General features: G+C 41.9%; 4 protein-coding genes across 13 annotated transcripts; 1 reads left to right on the top strand and 3 right to left on the bottom strand.

Moving 5' to 3' along the window:
• Positions 1-362: 362 nt before the first annotated feature.
• Positions 363-9,277, bottom strand: sytl1 (synaptotagmin-like 1). 10 transcript variants are annotated; one of them, XM_010778098.1, is made up of 17 exons: positions 9,214-9,277; positions 8,977-9,055; positions 8,535-8,569; positions 7,819-7,970; positions 6,421-6,584; positions 5,814-5,928; positions 5,674-5,731; positions 5,547-5,586; positions 5,417-5,457; positions 5,115-5,228; positions 4,799-4,965; positions 4,615-4,717; positions 4,206-4,367; positions 3,761-3,839; positions 3,468-3,567; positions 2,536-2,741; positions 363-783 (listed from the first exon to the last, which is right to left on the bottom strand). In XM_010778098.1, exons 4-17 carry the CDS (start codon positions 7,941-7,943, stop codon positions 644-646), a joined length of 1,614 nt encoding a protein of 537 aa, XP_010776400.1. In that variant the 5' UTR covers positions 7,944-7,970; positions 8,535-8,569; positions 8,977-9,055; positions 9,214-9,277; the 3' UTR covers positions 363-643. The 10 variants fall into 10 exon arrangements, with proteins under 10 accessions (XP_010776400.1, XP_010776403.1, XP_010776401.1 ...); XM_010778101.1 differs by having other exon boundaries at positions 6,433-6,584; positions 9,214-9,276; XM_010778099.1 differs by lacking the exon at positions 8,535-8,569 and having other exon boundaries at positions 7,819-7,945.
• A 1,490-nt stretch (positions 9,278-10,767) lies between these two features.
• cd164l2 (CD164 sialomucin-like 2) lies at positions 10,768-12,747 on the bottom strand. The gene is made up of 6 exons (XM_010778107.1): positions 12,536-12,747; positions 12,035-12,121; positions 11,605-11,697; positions 11,487-11,528; positions 11,128-11,281; positions 10,768-10,901 (listed from the first exon to the last, which is right to left on the bottom strand). Exons 1-6 carry the CDS (start codon positions 12,609-12,611, stop codon positions 10,886-10,888), a joined length of 468 nt encoding a protein of 155 aa, XP_010776409.1. The 5' UTR covers positions 12,612-12,747; the 3' UTR covers positions 10,768-10,885.
• Positions 12,748-15,973: 3,226 nt separating this feature from the next.
• Positions 15,974-19,083, top strand: LOC104951450 (G-protein coupled receptor 3-like). The gene is made up of 2 exons (XM_010778108.1): positions 15,974-16,216; positions 17,395-19,083. Exon 2 carries the CDS (start codon positions 17,421-17,423, stop codon positions 18,411-18,413), a length of 993 nt encoding a protein of 330 aa, XP_010776410.1. The 5' UTR covers positions 15,974-16,216; positions 17,395-17,420; the 3' UTR covers positions 18,414-19,083.
• Positions 19,084-20,738: 1,655 nt separating this feature from the next.
• LOC104951511 (wiskott-Aldrich syndrome protein family member 2-like) lies at positions 20,739-26,081 on the bottom strand. Its single transcript, XM_010778172.1, has 5 exons — positions 25,950-26,081; positions 25,233-25,354; positions 24,239-24,397; positions 23,676-23,848; positions 20,739-20,896 (listed from the first exon to the last, which is right to left on the bottom strand). Exons 1-5 carry the CDS (start codon positions 26,079-26,081, stop codon positions 20,739-20,741), a joined length of 744 nt encoding a protein of 247 aa, XP_010776474.1.
• Between the last annotated feature and the right edge of the window lie 1,176 nt (positions 26,082-27,257).

Genomic DNA, 27,257 nt, shown 5'->3' with positions numbered 1-27,257 from the left:
ATCCAAAAGTAAAGAATATTCATGCAACTGCAGGCCTTTCCTTTTCTACCCTGCCCAATTAAAGCAATGAGAGCTGAATATCTAATAATTACAATTGTCTGAATAAGAATAGATGTTTCTTTACTATAAAGCGATTAGGGCCTATTTTTCTAACATGCTCAAATAGTTTTAGATGTCTGGGAAACAACATGATATAAATACATGGCTATTTTTAATTTACTCTGTTTTTGTAACTGTTTTTTAATTGTTAATATTTGTTGGTTTATATTTTTCCTGGTCTGTGTATTCGTTTTTTGGTTTATTTGATGCCAATTTAATCTCACATTTACTCGATATATTCAAATAAGACCACTGGGTGATTCATCAGTTCAGGTTTGATATTTAATTAATAAACTACATCTGATTACAACACTTTTGTCACACACTGAACCAAAAACATACAAATAAAACATTTGAAATGCAGATAGATATGGTTTTAAAACTAAATATTTCAGATCTACGCCACTAATTCACAATATTGCACTACTACTGGCTTCCATTTGTGTGTGACAGAGAGGTTAAATATGCGGAGGGGTGTCTTTTTTTCAGTCCAGCCATTATTTGAACGTCTGTGTGTGAGCAGGGCGTGTCTGACTCTGGGTCACTAGGACCGGGGTGCGAGGTTAGTTCTGATTGATAGTGTTGCGTCGACCCAGTGGTTTGGGTTGTCAATCATGGAGGTCCACATTGCGGTCTCCTCTTCTGTGGAGTCCATCCAGCTAACAGCCTCCCCATAACTCTGACCTAATACAAAAGCACACAGAATTATTTATTATTTATGTTAAGACGTTACCACAGAAATCCTCACCGCAATCGGCACAAAGAGAAATGATGCCTTTCTTAATGAGGCCGAGGAAACAATCCCCACACCGCAGTAATGTATTCACATATACCGCTATAGCTGAAAGCAGCAACAACACCGACTGAAGGGTTTGGAAAAACAATCTCATTGCAAATATTTTGATGTTAAACTGCAATATGATTCACAACATTGGAGGGAATTATAATTTGTATATCATCATTCTCATTTTCATTGGAAAATATATATAAATTATTATTGTTCGTTTTTTTGCAACAGTATGTACAGTGAATATTTTTTCTTCAAGTCAATAGAAATTGTTTTAAAGCTTTTATATATCTGCGGAAACCAGAATACTGAAGTCAGAAAGGTATTTCGACATAATCTGCCTTTAACAAATATTGCACCTCCTGCGATTTGGAAAATGACCAAATCACAACAATGTCTTTATTTTTATGTTGTTCAGCCCTAGTGAAACCTAACAATCCCAAAAGTCTACAGAAGTAGGCCCTGCCCTCTTAATGCATCAACTTTATGTTAAAAGTGTGTACACAACAAGCAAAGCTTCATCATAAAAGTCACTTCCCACAGAGCCAACGTTTTATCAGTGGTGATTTCGACACACTGCCTATTAAGCACCAACTGAGTAAAAGAACACTATCAAAAACGACTTCTCAACAACTAAATGATCAGAAAACATAATTGTTTTCCACTTATTTAACTTTGCACAGTAACGTCCCTCTGCTGACACGACCATCTGAAATGCCTGAAATGCCAACCGGACAAAATGCACACCACTCCAAATCAACACTGGAGACGAAGCAAAAACAGATTTACGGCACAGTCCTCAAAGATGACCATAAATTAAACCAACCAAACACCTCTTTAATGTCTCGTCCCCTGACACTGAAGCTGGTTTCCTCCTACAAGCCTAAGAAATGTCAAGTGATATCGTGAGATATCATTTCATTTTTAATCACAGCTTTGAAAAGTTACATTTGGACGGCAAATTCTCAAGCTTTATTCATAACCTTGCAAAACTTTTGATATTAGGGAGCCTCCAGTCACCTGTGTTGACTCATAGAAGACAGCCTATGATAAACATGAGTGATTTAATTAAAAAAGCACACTGCCAAACAAAGGCTCGGAACTGAGTGTGACTTGATAAGGGATGAGATAAGATCCTCCCTTTAGCCCAGGCTCCACACGGCCTGCGGCACAGGAGAACAAACACTGTCCGTAATCACCAACACCGGCTGCTGCTTTCAGAACGAGAATCTGCTTTGTTCCCCGTCTGATCGCTTATTATATCATCCCTCACTGAGGGCTGCACTCAAAGAGCCCTGACCAATGAGTACGCTTTTAAAAAGAGGCCCTATTATGCTTTTTGGGTTTTGCCTTTGACTGTAGTATGTTATAAAGGTTTTTGTGCATGTTAATGGTCTGCAAGGCTAAAATAACAAACTTTCTCTCCCGCACATCAGCCCCCCCCCCAACTGCCTCAAACGCCTCCATTGTTGTCCTTTGTTTACTTCCATAACATAGTGACATCACTATGTAACACTTGCGTTTCTATTAGCTGAAACAGTAAAACACCCAGCCACACAAGTTAATAGTCCAATATCTGCAGAGAAATAATTGTTAGGATTTTTATTTGGTGCATTAGTGTAGATGTGAGTTATTGAAGCGACACCCACCAGTTCCACAGCTCAGACGAACTCCCCCCAGGACGTGCGGCTTTAAGCCATCGCGCTGCCAGACAGTGAGCTCTGCGCAGGCTTCTCTCAGGTCGCTGGAGTGGAAGCCGTCGTACACCATGGTGTGGTTGTAGGTCGGGTTGAAGGAGCGCTTTATCAACCGCGTCTTCTGACCACTCTGCCGACTGGCATCTGGGAGTATGTAGCTTGTGGGGATTAGATTAGGAAAATTAGACAATTAAATTCAGATTCAAACCAGAACTATGGAAGTGTTTGAATTTAATTAGGCTTTGTTTATGTTGTATGCAGGATGTGTGCGTGTTAAAAACCCTACATTTACACATTTAATAAATATGAATTGCTTTGATGTAAACTGTATGTAATTTCCTTTTAAAAAATGTTTAAAAGAATTTACATTTTACAGATATTAAAGAAAGAACCAAATTAATGAATTACAACATGATGGCTTAAGGATCGTCCCACCTAATTACCTTAATGCTTTCCAAAATGATTTTTTAATAAAGAGATGGACACCAATGATGGAGAAAATTAGGGAGCATTGGGATTAAGATAAAGACTCATATGCTGTACTCACAAATAACAACACCCAATACCCTTGAGTACTCAATGGCCTCTTTTCAAAAAAATAAACGATGTGGATACAATCCTATCCAGTTAGGCTTGGGTTTTTTTACTTTTTGTAAACTTTACTTTATAATTTAAATCGTTTCAAGTTGAATTGTTTGGATGTAAAGGACCTTATAAATAGTTGAACAGCTTGTAAGTGAAACCGTCAATCCATGTTAAAATTCGGTTTAACCATGGTAATAACCGTGCCAGTAAAGTTGGAGAATGTTTTCCAAGTAAAAACTGTTGCCAGGATCAATCCCTGATGACAACATATCGGGAAAAATGTTGCCGCGCTGACGTACCTCCTGACAAAAGAGTCTATGACGCCGCCTTTGTTTGCCAGGAGACCTTGAGCCTCCCGAAGCCAGATGTGAAGCTCTCCTGTCAGAGGCAGTCCACCACCTTCTCACACACAACACACACACAACGCACACACACACACACACACACACACACACACACACACACACACACACACACACACACACACACACACACACACACACACACACACACACACACACACACACAAGGTATAAGATGTGTGATTAAGGTGGGACATCACTTGCATTCCTGAAGTGTGTGCTGTGCTCACCCTCATATCCGTCTGGGATGAACTTTATAGAGACCAGGAGGGTCCCGCGACTGCTAATAGAGTCTGGATTCAAATTAACCTGTGGTGTGGGGATGTAGGGGAAGTAGAAAATAGTAAAAGATAAAAGACAGAAAAAAGACAAAGAAGGAGAAAGAAAAAGCCAGGGGAGGGAGGCAGACGCGTGGAAGAAGGAAAAGATTCAGCTTACATAAAACCTTAGTTGAAATTCACAGCATGCCTCCCTTCAGCTCTCCCAGACACAAGAGACACTCCTCCCTGTACTCTGTGACTGCAACCAAGTGTGCATTTACATACACTCTACTGAACAAATCTAGATGCAGACATTATAGTGTTTAGGTAACTATTGTACTGGGAGAATTCAAACTGATTTATGTGACTGCATGACTGTCTATTTGCATTCAAATCATTCTGTGCTCTTCTCTACCCTTGGCTGCAGGTCCTGCCAAAGTGGCAGAGAGGAGGTCCAGTCCCAGTGGCTCAGAGACATCTCCACCTCCCCCAGAAACACGTTCCTGCCCAGGGGCTCAGCATGCCACACGGAGAGGTTCAAGGTCCGGCTCCGCAGCTCTCCAACCCGTACTTTATACTATAAGAGAGGGGACAAGATTGAGGCGGAGAGGCAACTGCAAGATAAAGCACAGCAGGTTCTCTGTCCCCTAGGATGTATATTTAAATCTGGTAATTTATTGATAAGAGGTATTTGTGACTGCAGAGTTAAGCGTCTGCAGTGCATGTTGCAGGACACTTGGTGAAGAGCTGAGAGACAGATGGGCTAATGGGGGATTTCTGTGAAGGCTGCCACTGAATGCAATATGTAAATAAGAGTGTCTCACTCTGAGCGTCTGATCAAACACTGGGTCCAATGTCTTCTTCCTCACTGCAGTTTTCTTCTTGCTGTGACTCGACTTGTCCGGCAGGAGATAGGTTTTAACATATCTGTAAAATGCACACAGACACTTTTTGATTGATTAGGTGTGGGACATTGTTGCTGCAAGATGAACATTCACCGTTACTTACGGGTCAGAGCGGTTCTTCCGCGCTGAAGCGATGTCCTCGCAGCGATAGACTTTGACTTGCAGCTCCTCCTTCTGGGTGTCATAAACCAATGAGAATTGGATTCGGCCCCTCACCTCCACCACTCCAAAATCCCCTGAGCTGAAGAGACTCATCATGCTGCCACTGAGCTGTAACACACGCAGAACAGCGATCAGCACCTACGTCACTGTCCGAGCTGAGTCATCTTGCGTCGCTGGATAGTCAATTAATCAAGTGTGTGTGTGTGAGTTTGCATGCGTGCGTGCGTACGTAAATATGTGTGTGTGAGAGTGTGTACCGTGTAGCCTGAATGAATGCTGCCGTTGGAGCTGCTGTTTTTCAGAGAAGCTGGATCTGGTTCTGTCAGGAAGCTGCTCACAGAGTCACTGTCCTCGTGACCGTCAAAGTCATCCTAAACACACACACACACACACACACACACACACACACACACACACACACACACACACACACACACACACACACACACACACACACACACACACATCCGGGATACTCATTATCATATAATTGAACTTTTCAAACTCTACTGTTATAAAAGCAAAATGTGTGAATGATTTAGACATTTAAATAATTCACCTCAGGCTCCTCTGAGTGGCCATTACTTCTTCTTTCCCACTCTATGAGCAGAAAGAGTTGAAAATGAATAATCACACTGCAAGAGACTATCAAGAGAGCTCGAGAGGCATTGAGAGAGAAACTTCCATACCTTTGGATGATGATGAGGAACTATTTTTATACTGCAGTCTCTGAAATTGAAGATGATTATTAGTATTACTGTAACATGATTTCTTATTTTATGCAGGGTAAAACTGAAACAAAAAGCACACACAGACCTGTACTACGGGACTTTTTGTTCTGGGTGTGGGTACAGGTTTCAAACTTCCTTCAATCCTGAAAACAACCAACCAGATTTGGAATAATTGCAGCTCGACACAAATCTTATTAAGTGTAAAGACGTGATGTCCTCACTAACCCTCCACTCTCCTTCTCTCTGCCGTCCTTGAGTCTCCTCTCCGCCTCAGGAGAGGAGTTATTGTTGCTGGAGGTTTCCTCTCTCTCTCCATTGAACAGTCCATTCAGTGGCACATCTGTTACCATGGAAACACATACAGACCCATCACTGGGATATCCCTATAAAGCCCACGCCTGTTGTTGGAGCTATATATTGGTTAATATTATTTAAGAGTTAAACGTTTTTTTATTATACCTTTGTTATTCAGTGTTATTATTTAAGTTTAATTAAGTCGTTTTTATGGTTTTATTTTGAAGGGCAGCTTTGGGCACTGGGTGATTATGTATATTTTGGAGACAGGTGGTGGTGGGATTAACGCACTAGTATAGACACATGTTTTTTTTTCACCAGGATTAAAGAAGCAAAGTCATAGGAAAGGCTGCAGGAGAAGAATAGATAAAAGTATATATTATATTGTTCATTGTACTTTGTTTATTGGAAATAAATGTACGAAACCACGTTTTTGCCTGGACTTGGATCATTCCCCTGCATAAGATTCACTAACTGGTGCCTCAGTGGCTATTTTATTTTAAATGACATTTTCTGTTTAAAAGAAAAGTTTCAATACCTGAAAACTGACCTCTGGTCTCGGATTTCCTGCGGCGTATGGTTGAGTGGACGAGTGCGCTGACAGACGTCTGGCTGCGATGGCGTTTGATACTCTGCTCTTTGAACCATTCCCCTGACAGGAAGCGCATACGGGTCGGGTCCGTCTCCGCCTCCTGGAGGACCCTGCAGCGTGGAGAAAGGGCCAAGTTTTAAAGCAGTTTAACAGCAAACAATCATGAGATACTATCTGCAAAAGTCAGCTGATGTCAGTCTTGCCTAAACAATCACTGTTTATACTGAAATATATATGATTTCTGATGCCGTCTTATGAATTTTTGAAAAGATATTAATTTAATTTAATTTTAAAAATCAATGAAGACTATAGATAAAAAAAACTCTAACGATACCCATGTCATACATAATCGTTTAAAAGGCATGCGTGTCTAATAAATAAACCCACAAAATTAACAACAACAGGTGCACTTCTCTTTGAATAATACAACTTTGTCATCAGCTAAGGCCCCAGTGTAAAGATGAATCAACTCATGCATCACACACAGGAAACAACAGGGGGACTATTAGACCTTACTAACTTAGACAGTCTCTTTGTGTCTCTGACTAAGGAAGGTGACCAGTGATCAATAACAGGAGCTGCTCTGCTCTGTAGGCAGAAAACATTTAACTGTGAAGATCTTTGAATTCCCAAACTGAAGACAGGCTTTTGGGGGCTCTTGAGGATAGTGAAGCCAGATTGCCAAAAGCCTGAGAGGCATTAGTGAGTCATTGAAGTGTCGAGTAGTGACGTAGGAGGGCTTGTCAACAAAACATCCATGGTCTGTGTGCATTTTGATAGTTAGTTTAAAGCAGGGGTGTCAAATTCAAGGCCCGGGGGCCAAATCCGGCCCGCAACTTCATTTTATGTGGCCCGCAAGAGCTTGCAAAGAATATAATACGTTTATTATACGGTTACATGCCACTTTACAGAAGCAGGTTGCCCATAAACTACATGTCCCACAATGCATCTCGTTTTGTGACATGCACACTGAAGAGACTTGCAATTATTTGCCCTGGACTTCTGCTTTCAGACGTAGTTGGTAGTTAATTACTAAGTTATTATCCTATCCAATAATAATCCAATTCAGAGGCAATAGTGTAATATAATACATTAAAATAAATATATTGTATTTATATATATATATTTATATAGTTACAACCGGCCCTTTGAGTGCAACCATAATGCTAATGTGGCCCGCGATGAAATTGAGGAATAAAATGTGATTGTTGTTGTCCAAACAGGTTAACCAGTTTTGCCACTGTTTACTCTTTCCTGCCACTTCTGGCTAAGTCTAATGTTTCCCCTCTCTGTATGTTAGTGGGCAAAACTGGCAGCTAAATAGGAAAAACAGTCACCTCTGACCTTACACGTCCGTCATCGCGACGACGCAGATCCAAGTCCCGCTGTATGACCTGCAGGATGCTGGACTGCTCCTCTTCTGTCAGGAAGGTCAGATCAAGAGAAGAATCAACCGGCTCCTCCTCCATCCCTGAGAGGAGCAAAGACCACAACACCTACAAGACCCAGGATAGTCCCTGTTTATATTAAAATACATTTAAACAAGCTATACATTACAGTTATGTTGTGCGGACTGACATATATTTCAGAAGACATTTTGGCATGCTTAACCATGTTTCCCAAATTGCCCTGTGACCCCTTAAAATTGAGCGTTGTCTACTTCCCCTCACATGCTGCATGTCAACAAGGTTCGAGTAGATTAGTCCTTCTTATCTTGTGGTTAACATTGTCAAACTATTCAATGCAGTTTGAAATATGCGTCGGCAAGGACATATGTTGTGTCAGGAAGGCTATACCTGTCTGTTTCAATGGCTTTCATCTGACCCTGCTCCAAATTCTCTCCATTAAACACTATATAAACCCCTTACCTAAAAAAGGCTTGGAAATACATTTTATTATTTAAGCTTCTATTTCTTGATTTGAAACTGAGAACCATATTGGAAAAAAAATTCAGTAAAGCAACGTCTGTATGTTCAATAACCGGCTGCACCGCAATATAATACTTTTATGTCAATGATAATGTTTGTCTGTGGTGGTGTGTGCGCCTTTAGGCTAGTTACCTCCGGGTAATTAGCGCATGCGCAGAGTGATCCCCCTGGTGTTAGGAGTTTGGCAAAAAGGATATCATGAGTGCTCAAGAGATTTCATAACTTGATACTAACTACACCAAGACAAAAACAAAAAAATAATATAACGAAGTTGCTAGCATATCATAGGTTCTCCTCATAATATGTTCTTGTAGAAGCCTTGTATTTGCTTTTAGTTATTACATAGTCCATTTGTACAGAACGATAATGAGATAATTTCGCTTTCTGGCTATGATCACAATTTTTTCTTCATGAAAATAGGTCTGTGCACTACTTTTTATCATCATGGGCAGCGCGAGAGAGAGGACACCTGTCGCCTTTTCCTCTTTTTTGACCAAAGGTTAAAGTCTTCCCTCTCTGACGTTCATCACAAATACACACGGCAACATTAAACCCCAAGGTAAAACTGTCTTACCTTAGCTGGGAGCTTCCGCCACTTCTATCTGTGGAAAAGTTTAGTTGAAAGTTGTCCAGAGTGCGGTGCGTCTCGAGGTCTGTGTGCAAAGTAAACGAAGTGAACACGCCCTCCAGAGTCAGCTGGGAAGCAGGAACAAACGGAAAATACAGTGTGTGTGTGTGTGTGTGTGTGTGTGTGTGTGTGTGTGTGTGTGTGTGTGAGAAAGAGTCATATCAAACAGTCAGGCAAACACACCGTATCAACACACACAAACACGGATGTTTTACAGGGTGGAGGTGGGATGTAACTTTTCTTCCTTGTATCTGTCCACACCTGCTAAACACACACTCGGTCACACACTGCACCTTCTCTGTAACTACACAAACAACTGGACACATAGCAAACAAGGATGAATGCTTGTTTTAAAGGGAGTAGCACTGGAAGCTTGTCTCAAGTTTAAGGTGGCAATATGAGCGTTGGGGGAGGGTGCATGCATTCAGCTTGAAAAAGATTTGTATTCAGTCCTGTCCTTTGTCAACATACTTGGATGGCAGCCATGTTCTGCCCAGTTGGAAAACGTTTTGTGTGGGCTTATTCAAGCCTGTGTAGGTCCTGGCACAGCCGCACAGACAGTGTCTGGTGCCTCCAACCAGCCGACCTGCTGCTCCCTAAAGGCCTCCACCAGCAATCTGTCCCTGCTGCATGCTGGGATCCCTACTGACACCCATATTTATAAGGATCGATGGGTGCTTCTTATACTGGGAACATGTCGCATGCCCAGATCACAGCAGAATCTGTTCATTGACTCATTGCTGGAACAGGCACTCGAAACATACTTCACAAACCCCCACTGATTACTTATTCCAACTCCTCATTGGAATGCAAAAAGCAAACTTCAAACAGAAAAAAAGGTAATTATCATTAGTTTATTCAGGCTGCCAACATTTTAATTGTAATGGCATCACAACAAAAAAAGAAATTCTGATTATATTGAACACAACCAACTTTACCATAAGTAAACAGGATCACTTTAAATGTTGTTTAATTGCTATTATAGGGTTGAAGCTGATATGCATATAATATAAATGTGAGCAGTCAAAACAGAAATTAGAAATTCATTATTAAAAAAGACTCTGAGCTATTGAAACGTCAGAACAAAAACACACACAAATCAGAGGGGTGGTGCTAATACCTTTTTGGTAGATAGAAGCTTAAATGACTTCCACTGTTTCTTAGACAGTAATTTCTCATGTTGCCAAAGGTGATGTCTAGGGACCTTCAAGAGTTTTTGACATGGCTCCTAAGGGTACCTGCATTAAGATCACCTAACTCACTGCTCAAGAAATCAAAAATATATGACATACATAAATATTTAAATGTTTGGTTTCAATAAAACACTAAAGAGAGTTATGCAGCACCACATGGAACACACACATCCTCTGAGATGAAGGAAACACAACATTCAGATTCTCATTTTGGTCTGTTTACGCTTTTAAATGCCATTTATGACCTACTGTCTGCATTGGGATTACATCACTCTTTCCCACCACTGCACTATTTACACAGTTAAACAACTAATTTTATAAAGCTAGTTCATTGTTGTTTGTAGGAGAACAAACACTGAGTACGTCATTAAGATATTTCTCTGAAAGCGCTGAGATTTGTCAGATCATATAAATACCAACAGCCAAAGTCTCTCTGGAATGTAAAGTCTATACAATCACAGGGAACACATGCACATACACTCATTACACAATGTAGTATTTTGGGGGGAAATGTCCTCCTATAACACACCCATCCCTAGGGGGTTACACATGGGGACCAAACCAAAACTGACAGGGGCTCAGAAAAAGAAAAAAAAACACTCGATGAGTCACTGCTTTGCTGTCCTCCGCCCTCGCCTGGTTGTCCTTCATACATCTTTTCTTCACTGTGGCTGCTCTCTGTATGAAGACAAACAGAAATGTAACTTGATAAAGGCTGTGATCAGAATCTAAATTCAATCTGGAGGGATGATAAAGGTGAATCATTTAACATCGGTTGATGTTGATCACTACGCCCAGCAGAGGCTGCTGTTGCTCCAACAGATACTCTAAACTCAGTGACACACATACTGATACAATCATGCTAAATTCTCTGTCCTCTCATCACCTATGTGGGCAAACTCACATGGGGTCATAGTTGCTCTGCTCTTTGGATTTGAGGAAGCGCATGGCGAAGAAGCCGCCTGCCTGCACACACAGCACCAGGATGATGCCTCCAATGAAGCTGGACATATCAAACTTGGCCTGGGAGAACTCTGAGTTGGTGTTACTTCCATCACCTAGAGGGAAAGAAAGGAAGTGTTTGATGGGTTGACAATACAATCACATGAACGCAGGGTGAGGTGGGAAAAAAGCGTTTTTCTGGTGCAATTGACTGAGTGTCATTGGAGAACATTTTACTTAGCTCTTATGGGAATAATGAATGTCTGACGCAAGAGAGAGGAAATGGGGGTAGGAGGGGATGCTGGAGTCGATGAAATGTACCTGAGTCACTTTTACCTTCTCCGTCAGCTACATTCTCCACAACTGGGAATACAAAAAAAGAACTTTAGTGAGGTGGCAGACATGCATTTTGTTAATTAAGAAGTGTTTTGTTTTCTACCTGAGCACAGTTCAGACACTCTAGTCCAGCTACAGTTCCTGCCGTCGTCTGCTGAGTTGTCCCCATCAGTCACACACATGCCTGTATCATTACCTGAGACGGAGAGAACAAGTATTTTAATGTGTGTGTGTGTGTGTGTGTGTGTGTGTGTGTGTGTGTGTGTGTGTGTGTGTGTGTGTGTGTGTGTGTGTGTGTGTGTGTGTGTCATATCATTTGTGTGTTCCTGGCACACTAAATAATTCAAACGTCTTATACAAACCCGGGAAGCTTATGTTACAGCAGCTTTGATGATTGAATTACTATCAGAGGTCAGGGGTGTGTGCGTGTGCATGTGTGTGCGTGCGTGTGTGTGTGTGTGTGTGTGTGTGTGTGTGTGTGTGTGTGTGTGTGTGTGTGTGTGTGTGTGTGTGTGTGTGTGTGTGCGCATCACCATCTGGACAAAGCCTCCAGACACAGCCTGTCAGGTTCAGCATGGAATCGCCAACGCACAGGTCACATGATTCAGCTTGAGAACAATCTGTAGGGGGAACGAGACTGGCAGTCAATTAGAAGTGTCTGTCAAAGCGGTTAATTGGGCGATGTACAATTATCCCCCACAGACACATTACAATGGTCTAATTGTTACAATACATCCCACTAGTCTGGATAGTGTCAGTGTGTGGACACAATTGGCTAGTAATGCCGCAGGAGATTCTCATTCACCTGTCTTATTGTTGTGAGCTTGTGGGAATTATTGTAGGATAAGCTATCATCACAGTAAATACAAAGAGACGTTATCAGGGAATCTCTTGAAGGAGATCAAATGGAAACAGGGAGAAAGGGTACGTAGATGCCAAAGTGTATAAAAACATACCAACAGGTTCCTGACAAAACTAAAATACATGGAGATGGTCTTGAATGAAGAGTATAAGAGAAATGGATGGACCCATACCTGACTGTGGGAACACAAATGGCACCACTGCTATAAGCAGGAGTGTGGAGCAGAGGACCTTCACCACCATCTGCATCCTGACAGCCTCACAGCACCAACACCTGCAACTGAGAGCTGAAGACTTTACGCTCGGGGAAGAATAAGTATCAACAAAAAGGCTTCAGTAAAAATATATCTTCTGTAAGTCCGCAAAGTGGATCCAATCGTTGCAAAGGGAGATATGGCAGCTTGCTGGGACACAGAGAGAAAGACTCAGAGACCTGTGTAACATGAGCAACACCCAAACTTGGTCACCTGGCAACCAACTGGCCCACCTCAACCCTCCTGAAACACACACCGGGTTGGATGGAGTGACATGGTTTGCCTCGGCTGGCAGAGCACGCACACACACACACACACACACACACACACACACACACACACACACACACACACACACACACACACACACACCACATAGACCTGCTTTCCCACTTCTGTCCTTACAAACGGCTCAAATAATGGGGAGAAAAATGGGAATATTAAATAATCAGTGTTTATTGCCATTTTTGTATATATAAATATGTTTACATTACACAAATCAACGTATGTTGTAGGATAGTGGGTCCCAACGGGACGGGGACCAATCAAGTGACCCCAAAATAAACCTGAAAGGCACATCAGCTAATTTAGGGGACAAGAAAGAAAGTGTAATTTATCCTCTGGACAACGTGAATGTTTGAAGCAAATTTCATGATAATCCCTCCAATCATTAATGAGATATTTCTGCGTTTGTCAGAGCACCATTACCACAACTGTTAAAGGCATTCCTGTTAGACAACAATTACATGTTCCTGACACTTTTAATTGTGAATTACTTGTAACTAAATGTACTGTAGAGGCATTTTCAAATGTTTAAGACAAAACAAGAAGGGAGATGCCTTTTGTGTTCACTCAAAAGCCATAAGCATGACAAGGGTTGTCAAGCAGCTTTATTTTTAAGTGATTGCAAGCCAATTAAAGGTGGCAATGAATGTTTTAAGCTAGAACCATCAGGAATATATTCAACTTTTTATTTCCTGTCAAGAATCAAACAAGTACATGTTTTTAACAGGTATTAACTGGAACCTTCTGGGTTAGGCAGTTTATCATGTTCCTCATCAGTGATGGGGCGGGTCAATAATAGTGTGTTGATTGAGTGGTTCCAATTAGGATAGCTGTATTTATAGTGTGGTGTGAATGCTTTTTAAAACATGTTGGCATGTGACATTTGCTGTAGAGAGTCTGTGCGTCAGTAGTCTATCACCAAATGTGTGACTGATTTTGATTTGTGAAGTGTTACAGAGTCACTTTTCAAGCAATCATTCATTAACTTTTATGACACAAAGAAGGTTATGAACAAAGGCTCTTAATAATTACTGAAATACCTTTCAATAGCTGTTTATGAAATAGATTAGAGCAAATGTAAAAAATAATATCACAATAAATCGGACCACAAATACATGTCATGTTTGATACTAATTTTACAGTAAACTATTAGGTCATAATCAAACATAGCATATGGGCACGAGACAGATCGTCTGGATTTATCCCTTTCTGGATTGGTGATGTGAAAAAAAGAGAAAGAAAATAATCTTCACACCCCTGAATACGTACACATGCACCAGCAAAAAACGTGCAAGCGCTCTGACATGCAACCTGTTGCTTTGTGATAAAGTCAACTGAGTCATCGCGCCGGGCTGCAAGTCCTCAAAATCAGATGCATTGAGCACAGAATCACGGCAGTCAATTCCATCGTCATCATCCTCACCGCCTCCAAACACATGGCTCATAGTATCCTCTCACATGTCATATGCTCTCACACATTATCTGGGTACATCTGTGCATCTCTACGGGCCGGCTGTTTTGTGTTTGTGTGCAAAAAAAAACACGAAGGGATATTCCGCATCCATGTCGAACACGATCTTCTTCAACAGTGATGCTCCCACTGCTGGCAATAAATCGACACACCAGCGAAAAACTCTTGAATAATGCTGTAATTTACAACCAAATACACCGAGAGACATATAGAAGAAATCCACAGCTGATATAACTGAATGACCGGCAAAAATGTAAGGACATGAAATAAGAGTCATAGCCTATGTAGTCTTTAGGAAGAGGAAAGCTCAGACATGAAGAAATAATATAGAAATGTTCCCTGGTTCTTTTTTTGTGTGATGTGTATATATATATATATATATATATTTTTTTAAATGTATTATATAATGTTTTGTATAACCAAATGGATATAGTAGGTCTTGCTCCTCATAATTTTTTTTGGTAGGTGACAACTATTGCACTAAATGACGAGGAGGGATTTGGCAGGAAGTGTTTCCTAATATGGCTCGAGAAGGACGAGATTCCCCCAGTAAACGCATTGATATGCGCGACCACGCAGACAACCGTAAAGCCCATCTTGCAGCACCCACGCGCACTACCAAGCTGGGGAAGCCTTGTGTTCCCTGCTGTTAAATAACTGTGGGTAGACAGGGGGGTCTTTCTATGTCAAGGTGTGCGAAAGAAAAGAGAAGTACAATAAAAGCCATTCCTGTTTTTGTATTTTTGTCGGAAACTCTTTTCCATCCTCATCTTTACATATGCATTCAGGCACAGAGAATATTTCAAAAATGATTCAACAGCTATTATTATTATTATTATTATTATTATTATTATTATATATACTTTTTCTTTGTATTATTCATACACCATTTTCATAAATAATAAATAGTGTCAGAGAGATGATTGTTAAATTCTATGATCAATGTGGAAGCTTCTGTTTTTACTAATGTTGTATTCAAATGAATGAATGATACCATAAACTGTTGTTTCTGCCCATCCCTGAAAATAAACTCCAAATGCAGCAATACTATCAACATCACTGCTTTAAATGATATCCATATTAGTAGGTCAAAATCAGTTTAGCAAGGTTAGATGTGGGAAAGGTGCATGTTTGTGCTTATTCATTCATAGAGGTGGATAGTGTCGTCTAAAGAGTCCATTTCACACAGTTTATTGATGCTCTGCAAGACATCTCCCCATGACTCATCCTGAAGGTTTCAGCACCGTGGTCAGCGCCAAGCCCTGAGCTCTGTTCCCAATGCCCATGCACCGCTCAGCCCTGCCCAACATAAAACAATACCGTCTCAATCAACCCTTCCCCAGGGTCTTATTGAGAAAATCCGTGTGTGTACTGGAGGGGGAAGGAAGGGGGGGTGTATTGGTCATTATTTACAAGAATTGAGAGTGGACCGCAGTGGGAGGAGCAACCGGGATGCCGCATTTTTCTGAATGAAATTACTCCCTATACAGCCCCCTCCCCAATCTCCCCGCATCCCCAATTCCGGCACCTCATTGGTCGAGCCTCCCAGTCACTGACGTCAGACATGCTCTCTTGTGGTAGACTCCGCGTGCAAGAGCATCCATTCTGCCTCCCGTAAGCGCCCAGGAGAGATTGAAGAAAAGGAGATGCAAGAGACTGAGTTTTGCAGAACTTTGATGAAGACAGGAGCCCGGAGCAGGACGTTTCTCCTTTTTTAGACTGGAACCGAGCATTTCCGTGGACAGCATCCCCACATCTCCATCATCTGCCTTGGGTCTCATAAGAGGAGAGCACGTTTTTTTTAAAACTCTTACAAAAAATAATCAAGGAATCGCGTTAACAAGGTGAGATTAATTTCTTAAATTCATGTATACCTTTATGTGTTATGCATGATCGTGTGTCGGGGACATCCTCTGCTGTGCAATGGACCTGCAAGTGTATTATACAACAGGGTCCTCCACACCAGTACGTGGGATATACCTCCTTACTGAGATGCGAGAGGGAGGATGAGACATTCCTGATTCATTTAAAAAAAACTCCTGCATAAGCAAAGAATAATCTTTCAATTGTATAAATAGCTTGTGGTATTTTCTTTCAGTACACGTTGATATACGCTAAAGAACAAGCTGATAAGAGAGAGGCATCGTAACCTTGTAAATCTTAAAATAGCCTAATGAAGAGCACAGGCTTTCTCATTCATGAAGACTGCATGTAATCTGCCAGAGGTTTACACAGTTAAACATCATATTTGGATATTACCATGAAAGGAAAACCCTCACAATCTATCTCACCAACGTCATCTGGAAGACAGTTTACTGATTCAATTTTAACCAGATACAAATAAATATATATTTAAGATGGCTGGAAGCACCTGAAACGTGCGCAGCATAAAAACCAAGGGTCGAAGCCGGTAACAGCTCCGATTCAGAAAATACATGAATGACAGTTTAATCAATACAGCCTAATGGTGCATTCATGTTTTGATAACTCTATTCATCAAGTTGGATTAAGCCTACATATTTGACTTCACGATTGACTATGATTTGCGTGGCTTCCCGCACGACTATAGTGACGTCACTTACATTTCAGTAGCAGAATACATTTTAATTTTAAATGTCTTGTTCAAGTTCTTTCAATGTTCATTTTTCAATTGCACACTAAAGACAAGGTTTTTTGTTTTTGTCATTTTTAATAAATAATAATAATACATCTGTACTGCCCCTTTATAATAAAATACCCAATACGAAACAACATTACAAGTAATGGGAGCATGAAAACCTTAAATACATCTTATTGCACTATATCTATTTGGCAAATTAACAGCTCAAGATAACAACAACATAACATCTTAAATTCTCTATCACTACATTAAGTCCTTTTCTGCTGTAGATGCCACATCCTGCCTCTGAAGGCAGAAAACCACAGCTTCTGGTTGAGGAAAGCCATTTTACTGGACAGATGAATATGCTAATGATGACCCATTAGATCTAATGAAAACATTGTTCTGCTTTTTTTCTCTCAGGTTGTCCGTGTGACTGCTGAGAAGCCATGATCCTGAACGCGTCTGACCTGGGCTGGGATGAGTCCTCAGGTTCAGACCCCTTCTTCCCACTGGACAAAATTGAAAGCTCACCTGAATATGAAGTCCAGCCCCTCACCGTGTGGGGCGTGGCCCTGTGTATTTCAGGAACTCTCATTGCCACAGAAAATGCCATAGTTGTCACCACCATCCTGGCCACACCTTCTCTTCGCGCCCCCGTTTTCCTGCTGCTCGCTAGCCTCGGATTGGCTGATCTCCTGGCGGGCGTTGCTCTGATCTTGCACTTCCTCTTCCTGTTCTGCGTGGAGCCCAGTGATTGGTCAGAATTGATAACCTCAGGACTACTGGTGACATCCCTGACTGCCTCTCTCTGTAGCCTGATGGGTGTCGCTTTGGACCGATACCTGTCTCTAAGCAACGCCCTCACCTATGGGTCGAGCCAATCACGTAACAGAGCCGCCATCCTGCTGCTGCTGGTCTGGGTGGGGGCGTGCATCATCGGGGCGGGGCCTGCGATGGGATGGCACTGTCTGGGTATGCCAAACTCCTGTTCTGTAGCACGACCTCTGACCCGGACTTACCTGTCGCTGCTGTGTGGTGGCTTCCTGGTGATTGTTATGATAACCCTACAATTGTATGCTGGGATCTGCCGTGTGGCGAGGCGGCACGCCCACGCCATAGCCACCCAGAGGCACTTCCTCCCTGCCAACCACTCGTATGCAAGCAAACACAGCAGTGGGAGGGGCTTCTCTCGACTGATCCTGGTGCTCAGTGTGTTTGTGGGCTGCTGGATGCCCTTCTCCCTCTGGGGGCTTCTGGGGGACGCGTCTAGCCCTCCTCTGTACACCTATGCCACTTTGGTGCCAGCGGCGGGCAGCTCGCTGCTGAACCCGATCCTCTACAGTCTGAGAAACAAAGACATTCGCAAGGTGCTGTTCCAGGCCTGCTGCCCGCACAGATACACACAAAACACACAAACAAACTACCCTGCCGATGTGTAGACTGCCAAACCTCAACATGGGACTCAAAGCACCACACACTCTATGCCAGACATATCACTGTTTGTGTGCCAAGATAGCTGCATTGACCATCATCCAGAACATGAAGTCTCGCTCACACTGACATATATATATACACACACACACACACACACACACACACACACACACACACACACACACACACACACACACACACACACACACACACACACACACACACACACAGCACTTCTCAGAGAGATAAAGTTCCTCCTCTGCAAATCAGAATGTTCTGGCCTGTCCTGGCTGGCAGACATTTTTGGACTACAGACTAAACGTACTGTCTTGTTTGTACTTTGTGCCTCATCCTCAGTCAATTGTAGCTCCACTGAAACAATCACAGGGATGCTTAATATGGTATACCCCCACTCATAGAAAGTGGATTTAATCACCATTGGCACTTTATGGCGAGAGGAAGGGATTGGTTTTAAATGTAAGCCTGTTACAGTGTAATGACATGTGAGCAAAAGCCAAATTGTATTTACTTGAATGTCTAGAAAACAAAATGTTCTAGATCTTTGAGATTCTATTTTGCACATGCTGTCAAAGGCACTTTGAAAAGGTACTGACCATATGTTCGTGTTGCACAGCCTTTTTGAAATGAATGAATATTTTATACCGATGAATAATAAATATGCTTTTTTTTCTACTTGGCGATGTCAGCACTCTTTTCTTTTACCGCTGCCGAGGCTTTTAGAGTTTGTCTCTCTCTATCTCTCACCCTTTAACTCAATAAGGCTCAGACTGCTGCTCCCTATTCCTGTATCTTAAATTATTTGGTGGCTTAAGCAATCTTCAACGTCATTACCATCACTCTGCATCCACTGCCTTCTTTAAAAGAAAAACCTACAAAGCAGCCTTGGTGTGAGGATGAAGTGATTACGCAAGAGGTTTTCTCTCCTCCTACTCGTTTTCTAAAGTTGAATCCAATTGATTCATTTTCTCACTCCCTACAGTCAGCACTGGGCACAAAAGGTGTCCACTGCTGATATGAAGAAGATGAGTCATGGATAAAGCACGAGGAGTTTTATCCCAAGGCTCGACATTCTTGGTAACTTATTATTCACATCAAAGCACACAGTAGTCATTCTCGCAGGAAAGAAGACTAAACAATTACTGCAATTCACTCCATCTTTATTGAAATAACTAATAATCATTTTGAAATTCAAGGCAGGAGAAGCTTTGGCAAAGCATGCTGTGTGATTGTGCTTCATCACAGGCACATTTAAAATAAAAGGCACTTGAGACACATGTTGTCCATACTAAACATCAGGCTGGTCTACATTTGACTCATTAACAGCAGCTGACAATACAAATGGATGAAGCTGATCAATGTGGATAAACAAATAAAGCTGCACTGACACCGAGATGCAGTATAAAAAAAAAGGCACTTATCAGACAAAAACAGTGATTAAAACATCAGAGCCTAGTTGATCCCCAGAAAAGAATATAAGCAAGAAGAAAAACAAAGCAGATACAGAATCAATCATGTGTGTGTAAAAGGTATGTTCATCTCATCACACGCCCCAGGTGTCGGCCCTGAGCCGCTCCGCTCCGCCCCCCCCCCATCACACTAAATCATTAATCTATTAATCTGTTGATAAACTTTAACTATGTCTCGTCCGCACGTGAATTGTTGTCTGAATAAAAAAAGTGAGGAAAGGAAAAGTGATACAAAAATGGGGATATAAAAAAGATTGCATTAATTATCTTTAGCTCATATGATTCAATATGTAATATAAACTTTACATCTATATTATATGATAGACGATTGCGCAAATATGTTTAGTCTTTTAACAGAGTACATAGAAATACTGTGTGTGGAAGAGGCTGCGTGAGCTGTGTGTACTACCTCTGTTATCCTTTGCTGTAATATACTAAAGCGGATCAAATCTGACATTGTGCCCGAAGCAAAGGGCTCATAATAAGAGGAGACAGAGGTGATGTGTTTACGCACGGACTCAGCAGAGAGTCGTGAGCCTCGTCACAACTCTCACATTAACAACAGCGCCGTGTGACAGAAAGCAGTGACGAAAGACAAAACCAGGCACACACACATTTCTCAATCTTTGGACTTTTGCACCTCTGACAGGAATCATTGGGGATAAATAGAAATACATGATTAAGGAATGTGATTTGTAATAGGCCACTTGTACATACTGAACATCTGGCAGACACAGAACATGGACCTCTGCTTCACTGAATGTAATGACACCGTAAATACAAGGAGGTTGTTTCAAGGCTGAGGAGAGTGAAGTGGCTATTGAAGGAGAAAAGAGAGGATGATCAGTCTGACCAATTGTCATCGTCAAACTCTGAGGAGTCATCCTCGCTGTCGCTGCACTCGACAGCGATACGACGGGACAGGATGGCGGCCACATCGTTGTTAGAGTGATCCCTCTTCTCCTGCTCACGCTGCGCCTCCGTCTTACGCAGGTTGAAACCTAAAGAGGGAGCAAGTGAGGACAGAGTGTGTGAGAGCCTGACAACAGCAGAAGGGCCATCTCTCTTCATGTTCCTATTTTTATCTTAATGCATGCTACTATGAGGACTCATTTGCTTGCTGACATATTAAACAAAAGGTGTCTTTCATACTCAAGAGGTGGCAGTTGTAAGTAGTTCCCTTATATTTAGATCAAAGTAGAACCAACAAAAGAGAGACAATTATCATTTTAAAATGTATTTAAGGCAGGGGTGTCAAACTCTATTTCATCACGGGCCACATTAGCATTATGGGCCGGTTTCAACTTTAAGACTATATAAATATACATATATAAATATATAATATATATTAAATAATGTATTATATGATTGGCTCTGCATTGGATTATTATCAGTCCTGGTAATAACTTCATAAATAACTACGTCTGAAAGCAGAAGTCTAGGGCACATCATTGAAAGCAAACATTCAACAATTACATCAAAACTTTTAAAAGAACATCCATAACATGAATCTGTTTACAACTTATATATATCAATATTCCAATTACTTGTATATAGACTATTCTGCACTATTTCTATTATACTTTATTTTATTTACTTGCACAATTGTATCTGTGTTATTGTGTTGCGCTGCTGGAAGAGCCTGTGACCTAAGCATTTCTTTGTCATAACTACACTGTAGCTATGTACATATGACAATACAATTTTATTGTATATTATATTCTTTGCAAGCCCTTGCGGGCCACATCAAATGAAGTCGCGGGCCGGATTTGGCCCCCGGGCCTTGAGTTTGACACCCCTGATTTAAGGTTTGTTGAGTTTTATTTCACTAGAAGCGCTTTAGAGTTTTTACAATTGGGTCTCTGTTAGTACATCATGCACGTCCAAACATGCAGCAATGTTGGTAAGAGTTTCTCGATATTCCACTTATTCAGAGCTGGCTGCAGTAATGGGCCAAAAACAGAGCATGTGCTGCAAAGTTAACACTAGAACCGCCAAGGGTTGCTGCATACCTAAAACCGCCAAGGGGTAAAATATACCCGCTATTAGAATGCATTGATTTTCAAGGTACAATGTTCTTTTATTTATCATACTAGAACACAGGGTTAACAGTGAGTTTTGATCGCAGAGGGAGGAAACTTATACCAATAGAATCTGTGGACTCTCAGCTTTCATATGATATNGAGGGGACGTGGGGAATGGAGGAGGTGGGAGACGAAGCCCCGAGGGGTGGAGGGGACCAAAGCTCGGCGGTGGCAAGAGGAGGAGGCGAGAGGAGGAGACCGGATAGGGAGCGGGTGGACGAGGGGCGAGGAGGTGGGAAAACAGGTAACCACGAGGGAGGGGAAAAAAAAAGAGGGAAAAAGGAGGTGGTGGATAACGGACATCCAACAACCTCCAGGAGGTGGAAGGAGGAGGAGGAGGTGGAGGGGGACCCGGAGAGGAGTAGGAAACTTGCGAGACGTCGAAGGGTAGGAAGGAGAGGGACCACCACCCCCAGTCAGGTCGAGCCGAGGGTTTCGACTCGGCCTCCTACTAGAGCGTTGCGGACCGACGTCCCGGTAGGCCCGTCCCATTCTGACCAAGGAAACCCTTCACCTCATCAGTCTATATGTCCACGTTTGTGGGTGTCTACTCAAGGAGGTCAAAAAATTTTGACTCAAATCCTTGAGCCACACCCTAGTTGACACAGTCGCATTCAAGGACGACTTCACACAAGGTCCAGCTCCCCCGTCTCATGTCCTATACCGAAAAAAGGTTCGTGGCACGCATGACTCTCCCTGTCTGCTCACTACAGTAAAACTCTAGCATCAGATATCGAGATGACAAACACACTATACACTCCCGTCGTCAGGTTCGTATCCCGATATCACTCAAACAATGGTCACGTCCATAGACGTCGTAACTATTACTAACAGGTCAACTTGATTTCCTCATGTCGCACGTCACAACACCTCCCCAAAATGTCAACCAATACCTTGGAGTCTCGGGGTACCATCTGCGCAGGTCGTCTACTTCCCTCACTCGACTCCCGCAAGTATACGTTTGTTGTAGGGGCTCAGGTTCTCGTCGTTTTACACCGTCAGATGTTCGGCAAAGGAGCGTGAACACCTACTCGTCCGGAACAAAGATTTTCCTTAGGGTCAAAATGAAACAGTCAAAGGACTTCCTACAGTTATACCTCCAAACCTTCGTCTCAAAGGAGGTATCACTACGGATTCATAGACAATTGTCGAGTTACCCCAATACGAACACCAGTCTGTACTACGCCCTTCTTGTCTAAACCATTGGAATGTACTGAAACAGAACAGACTTAAATGTGTTGTTGGACTCCACCTTTCTACACAGTTTTCGTCGCAAGTTTCGTTCCCGTGTCTGTCACGATCGTGTTGTCATATCATTGTCATAAGTAGACGTATATCTACATATAGTCTCCGTCAGTTATAAAACTGGTTAGTAAATATTTTAACAGTTTTTCACCAGCAGGAATTCTTCAAAATTCAGACGACGACACCTCGAACCTACCTATGTAAATAAGGTGCATATCGTTATTGTGCATTAAGTACCCTTCGTGCGCACAGGAGCAAAGGTAAAAGAGACGTCCGAATGATAAGATAAAGGAAATGAGGAATTACGCGTAAATTCCCTTAACAACTTACCGAACGGAGTTAGCTAACCTAAAGATCAGTTCACTAACTCCTATCCCTTAAACCCCGACGGCTAAAATATTAAATTTTTGTACTGTAGAATGTAGGAGACTGACTAAGGAACTGGAACTACCTTTTGTATTAATTCCAGCTCCCGCAAAGACTTCCATTTTAGGTACTCCTGAACCCTTTCTGGGGCGAGAGTTTGGAGGTGGAGAGGTCATGGGGGGGGCAGGAGGTGGGTGGCTTGGACTCAGCACGCTGACACGATTCTGGCTCGGTGCTCCGTAGCCTCCGTCATTATACCTGCAAGGAGTGGGAGTTGGAAAAAGGAAAAGTTAAAATAAAATAAAAAAACTGAAACGTTGACTTTAATGAAATGTTTTATGTCAACAGGTTTCACATTACTGTATTAGGTTAGTTGAAAGCAATAATATTAAATACATATTATTTGATATTAGGTTAAACTTCATATTATTGCTTTCAACTAACCGAATACGAATCTGTTGACATAATACACTTAATGAAAGTCACGTTTTTACGGTGCTTAAGTTTCTCTGCAGCTGCATTCTCAGCTGGATGTAAAGAAACAGTAGGTTTCTCATTTGAAAGCTGATTGCAGCTGCACATGTATGTTCAGCACATGTTGGCAGGAGCGGGAGCGTGTGCAGGCTGATTGTGCAACGTGCTACTTACGCTATGTCTGCAGGTGGAGGTGGGAGGAAGTCATCAGTGCCAGGTGGAGAGAGAGGGGAGTCGGGGTCATAGGCGTAGGATCCGGTGCTCTGCTCCAAGCCCTCAGAGTTGAAGCCATCTCCAGATCCAATACTGCCATTCAGACCCTCAGAGGAATTCCTTAAAACAAATTGAAGATATCATTATCAGTCCAAAATGGTTTTCTGTCCAACTCAATCATAAATAGTAGCATGTACGGAGCAAATTTGGTCATGGGCTTTTTGCATATTTTTTCGCGACAATGATACAAATGCATTAAAAGCAGTAGACAGGAATACTGACATTGACACTTGTGGTGTGATTGACACAGCTTTGAAGTAGCAGAAAGTACAGTATCAGCAGGAGGAGGCTGGCTTGTTCTTCAGTTAAAGAGCTTGACAGAAAATCTTTGAGCTTTCTCCTTATCAGGCTTATCAAGGTTGAGAGACTAAAAGATCAAGGTTAAGCTTACTAACTACCTCAGACAAGATTAACCAGCTAAAATAAAAAAAAAGTGCTAGAACAGAAGACTAGAAAAATAATGAATAAGTGTATTGCACTATTGCTTTAATTGTTTCCATGTTATTTCCTTTTTCTTATATTTCTATAAAAGCAATACACTGACTAAAGAATTAATAACGCGGCAGAAAAACCCCTGCCCTATGGCTCGCTGTGACTCATGCGTTTGTTTACTGTGATTTGCCATTGAGACCCGACCCCCTGAGAACATTTCCAAACAGGACATGCCAGCCTTATCACTGTGTACAGATCGGTTGATAAGATGGGGGGCTTGTTGAATTTAGTTAGTGCCCATTCTGTACTTTTACTGTGTTGATTAGAGAAAGAAATACTGAATTCATCAAGTAATTGTTTTACTTCCTGCTTAAATGCTTTCAAAAGCTACGTGCACCTAGGGATAACCAATATCCACAAAGAGAGGGGGTGTCAGCTCACTTCACACAATCTCTAAACTCACATCAAATCATTCTTCGGCTCCACAAACTCCTCCCCCATCTTACGGCGCTCCCATTCGTCCTTCCTGGTCTTGATCTTTCGCGGATTGAGCGTCCGTTGGTTCAGGTGGTCTTTCTTCTCCTTCTGCTCGGAAAGAAAAGGATGGGTTAGATTCATCAACTTTCATTAGATGTGATCAATAATGTCCACCTGTTCCAACCCCAAAGAGTGCTTCAGGAATAAGTTATGTAAGGATGTTGCGCTTCTTGTAACCTTGTCTTAAAGTCTATATGGTTGTCATTTTGCTACATGCCTGAAATTAGATCTCTGATTAACACATGCTTGCGAGATGTTTTTGTTTGTTTCAAGACATATAACATGTCAGTAGGTATGCCCAATCAAGACTTGTGAAGCTTTAAAGTCTCTAAAATAAGGGGTTGCTAACAAGTGGCTACATGAGACCACAGAGGTTGACATCACACTGAACAAGGAGGGCACGCTGAAGTCATGTGACTGTGGCGTCGTTTACAGCCTGAAGAACCCACTCTTTACTGCTGGTGATTGCAGTAACGTTTCAGAAATCTTTGAAAGTGGTGTTCAATGTGAACATTTTAATGTGTGGAGGGATCAAGAAGGATTCTAACTTCCGAGTTGGTCGACAAAAACCCATCATCCCTGCAGCACTCTGTGTCCGTGGCGTTACTGGTGTTGTGCTTATGAGGATGTTACTGTGTCTCACTCTGTGCTTGCGTCTCTCCTTCATGATGTCCTTGGTGTCCTGCAGCATCTTCTCCTTCCACAGTTCAAAGAAGTAGGAGGGGTCAGTGTAAAACTTCAGGGCATCCTTCCCATCGTCCCTGTAGATAACCATTTACAAAACATTAGAACTAAACTTAGGTCTTAGTTACACTTTATGTTATCTTGCGTCCACAGGCATAAAACAAGTGTCCGCTGAAAGATATATTTATATAACACTTCCTCTTTTTAGCTCAAAAATAAAAAGGTAATTTTCTTTTCGCACATACCAATGAGTATGCAGAAAATTAAATGTCCCTATAATGTAGAGAATAAAATAATACAATTTAAACTTCACAGAACAAGTCTTTGCTACATCATTGGAAGAGCTTGCACTCACGCTACTTATTGTTGATGCCACTGCTGTGCTACCTGATTAACCAGTTTCACCATCTAACACCCAAAGCCCCTTATTTTCTGGTTTCTAATTCCGTAATTTTCGGACTATAAGGCGCACCTGAATATAAGCCGCAGCAGCTAAATTGAATGATGTGTACATATATAAGCCGCACTGGACTATAAGCCGCAGGTGTTTTAATGTTTAATTACCATATGTAAGGGTTCGTGCACAGAGGGGATTGTCGGGAAAGAGATGGCTGTTTGAGGAAGCTCCCATTTATTAACATTTCAATAAACAAGTTGCATATTTGCATAACGTATTCAAGTGTTACCATTTAGTGCAATAGTAGCTACAGAACATGTACTGTGCTGTGTAAACTGTACTGTATCACATAGCGTTTCAGACACACAAACTTTTCAACTTTCAAACTTAAACGGTGCGCTCCCAGCGCACGTACCGGCAGTGATCTACAGCAGTGGTTTTCAACCAGTGGTACGGGGACAAACTGTCTCGCTCTCGTAATGTCTGTCTGTCTTGCTCTCGTTCTGTCTCTCGTACCACTCTCGGTTCCACTTTTACTTTTGCGCGCTACCTGTTTCACTCTTTTCCGGCCTCCAGCTTTTCCTGCTGGAGCCCGCCGCTTAAAGGTGGGGGGCGCGGACCGGCCATAGAGCCCATAGAGTTAAAGGTGGTGGACTGTAACCTGTAAAATCCATAGATTTAGGAGGTCCCCTAGTGGCCGTTAGCTGTAAAAATCCATAGATTAGCCGCACCGTTATATAAGCCGCAGCGTCGAAAAATGGGAAAAAAGGCGCGGTTTATAGTCCGAAAATTACGGTAGTTTATTTGTGTTAATGTTTGACTTTGGTGAAGCAGAACTATCCCTTTTAAAATATGGGTTTACTCAGAAAA

This window comes from Notothenia coriiceps, unplaced genomic scaffold (assembly GCF_000735185.1).
Source record: "Notothenia coriiceps isolate Sejong01 unplaced genomic scaffold, NC01 NC01_scaffold00018999, whole genome shotgun sequence".
Classification (NCBI taxonomy): Eukaryota; Metazoa; Chordata; class Actinopteri; order Perciformes; family Nototheniidae; genus Notothenia; species Notothenia coriiceps.
This window is presented reverse-complemented; position numbering and strand designations above follow the sequence as displayed.